At 40.0% G+C, this 1,958-nt stretch overlaps 1 protein-coding gene across 1 annotated transcript; it reads left to right on the forward strand.

Annotated features, from left to right (window-relative positions):
* The first annotated feature begins 482 nt into the window (after nucleotides 1-482).
* On the forward strand, nucleotides 483-1,553 carry LOC118102663 (C-C motif chemokine 3-like). The gene is made up of 3 exons (XM_035148998.2): nucleotides 483-747; nucleotides 823-943; nucleotides 1,257-1,553. Exons 1-3 carry the CDS (start codon nucleotides 678-680, stop codon nucleotides 1,348-1,350), a joined length of 285 nt encoding a protein of 94 aa, XP_035004889.2. The 5' UTR covers nucleotides 483-677; the 3' UTR covers nucleotides 1,351-1,553.
* The last annotated feature ends 405 nt before the right edge of the window (nucleotides 1,554-1,958 follow it).

Consider the following 1,958-nt stretch of genomic DNA (forward strand, 5'->3'; position numbering starts at 1 on the left):
TTTTGAGAAGACTGTACATCTGTGGCTTACAATAAACTGTACTTTAACTTGTTCTCATACCTAACTTGCTATATTACAGCCTAAACTCCATTAGCTTTATACAAACATCACACATACATGAATGCACTGTTTTCTTAAAAAACTGTGACATACCCTTAGAAAGAATTCAAGCAGCTGCCACTAGGGTCTGAAGATCAGATAGGAAAGGCGTTGTTTTGTCTAGAAAATGCGCATGCCATACTGAAAGCTCACAAGCTGTCAGCCGATTCAAGGCTGGTTTTAAAACACCAAACCAAACACTGTCAGAATGTGAAGATTTTCCCAGCTACGGTCAGAGGAGGGACGAAACGGGGAGCGGCTCCTCATCATTGGTGGATTCCAGTGCCTAGAGGCTGGGACCAGCCTGTGCACTAGCCACGGGGACTCCCCCTCGTTATTGACCAATGAAGTTCTACCTACTATTATAAATATTGCACCCGCCGTCCGTTCGGGGCGACTCTTGACTTCCCCGGCTGTATTAGGCGGCTTGGGGCTGTACGTTGAGTGCCCATAGCTATGTAGTAGTTTTTCCTTGCTTCTAAATAAATACTTTTTTGAACCAAGACCGACTCTACTCTCTCTACCTAAGGATAAAGGAACACGACACCATCAGCTCCAGACATTTACATCGAGCCGCCATGAGGGCCCTTCACGTCCTGCTGCTGTGTGTCCTGGGAGCTGCACTGCTCTCCTCAGTGCTCTGCAACAGTAAGACGGACTTATATGTTAATATTTAAACATGTTCTGTGTCGGAGGTGTTGTTGTCTTATTGGTCGACATTAGTCTTTTCAGATGAACTGGGTCCTAATGACTGCTGCTTCGGTTTTTACCGAGGAGAACTGGCGAAAGCTAGAATCAGTTCCTATCAAGACACTGATTCCAGGTGTCCGAGGAAGGCCGTCCTGTAAGTGCTGATTAATGAGTTTACATCACCATCATTATGTGTAATACACCAACGTAAATAAGTGACTTTGAATACATGTTTGATTCCACTTTAGAAGAGGGAAATCTATTTGTCATTACTTTTAAATAGTACATTCTAATTTAGGTCGACTGCTTATGTGCATTATACATCTGCTGTTCTGTCATTTCTGCATTTACTCCGAAATACAGTTATTTTCTTATTTCTTGAAGCTATTTAGCATCCTTTCAAAATGTTCATAAAAAAACAATAGCAATCCTCAAGATGACATTAACATCTCCCCCCTTTGTTTCAGTTTTATGACAAAGAGGTCTCATAGAATCTGTGCGGATCCAAAGCTCCAGTGGGTTCAGAGCATCATGCAACAATTGGATGAAGAATCCTTGTAAACCAGCTGCCCGTCTGCAAATCAACAAAAACAAGAAGAAGTTACTCCTGTGTCTGTTGCTGCATCAAATCAAATTCTGTGAAATGATTTCACTGTTAATGTGCAAACCTGCCATGACTGATCCCAGCTTCTGTTTGCTCACTGTCTTTTGTGTTTGTATTATCCACAATTATCATAAAGAATAAACATTATACATTTACAGTTGATCGTGTCAGAGCTTTGTCTCGTCTCCTCTCAGATAGAAAACAAATGTGAGAAAAAATCTTAATAAATGGTGTTTATGGCTATATTATAATGCAGCAAAAAGAAATGTTTCAAAGGTCTAATCCTGTGTTCCTCTATGGAAGCCCATTTTTTTAAACAGAAGTTTAATTAAAGTATAGTTAATCTTGTTCTTTTTTAAACTGAGTAAACTAATAAACTATAGCCCTGGCTGTTGTTTGATGGAATACAACATGGTGCTGTGCATTGATGGCTTCTTCTCTTATTTCAGCTTCCTGTCACATGTATCAGAATCAGAATCATGTCTTAATGGCAACAAACCACGTCGATGCAACTCTTATTGTGCACTGCATTTTAAAACTCATATGAACATAAAAACTACAAAGA

Source organism: Hippoglossus stenolepis, chromosome 23 (genome assembly GCF_022539355.2).
Source record: "Hippoglossus stenolepis isolate QCI-W04-F060 chromosome 23, HSTE1.2, whole genome shotgun sequence".
In the NCBI taxonomy this organism is placed as follows: domain Eukaryota; kingdom Metazoa; phylum Chordata; class Actinopteri; order Pleuronectiformes; family Pleuronectidae; genus Hippoglossus; species Hippoglossus stenolepis.

Excerpts from the sequence above, each read along its gene's own strand:
- LOC118102663 (XM_035148998.2), top strand. The coding sequence starts at position 678 with ATGAGGGCCCTTCACGTCCTGCTGCTGTGTGTCCTGGGAGCTGCACTG. Across the intron at positions 748-822 it reads CTCCTCAGTGCTCTGCAACA|TCTTTTCAGATGAACTGGGT; the intron begins GTAAGACGGACT and ends GGTCGACATTAG. Across the intron at positions 944-1,256 it reads TGTCCGAGGAAGGCCGTCCT|TTTTATGACAAAGAGGTCTC; the intron begins GTAAGTGCTGAT and ends CCTTTGTTTCAG.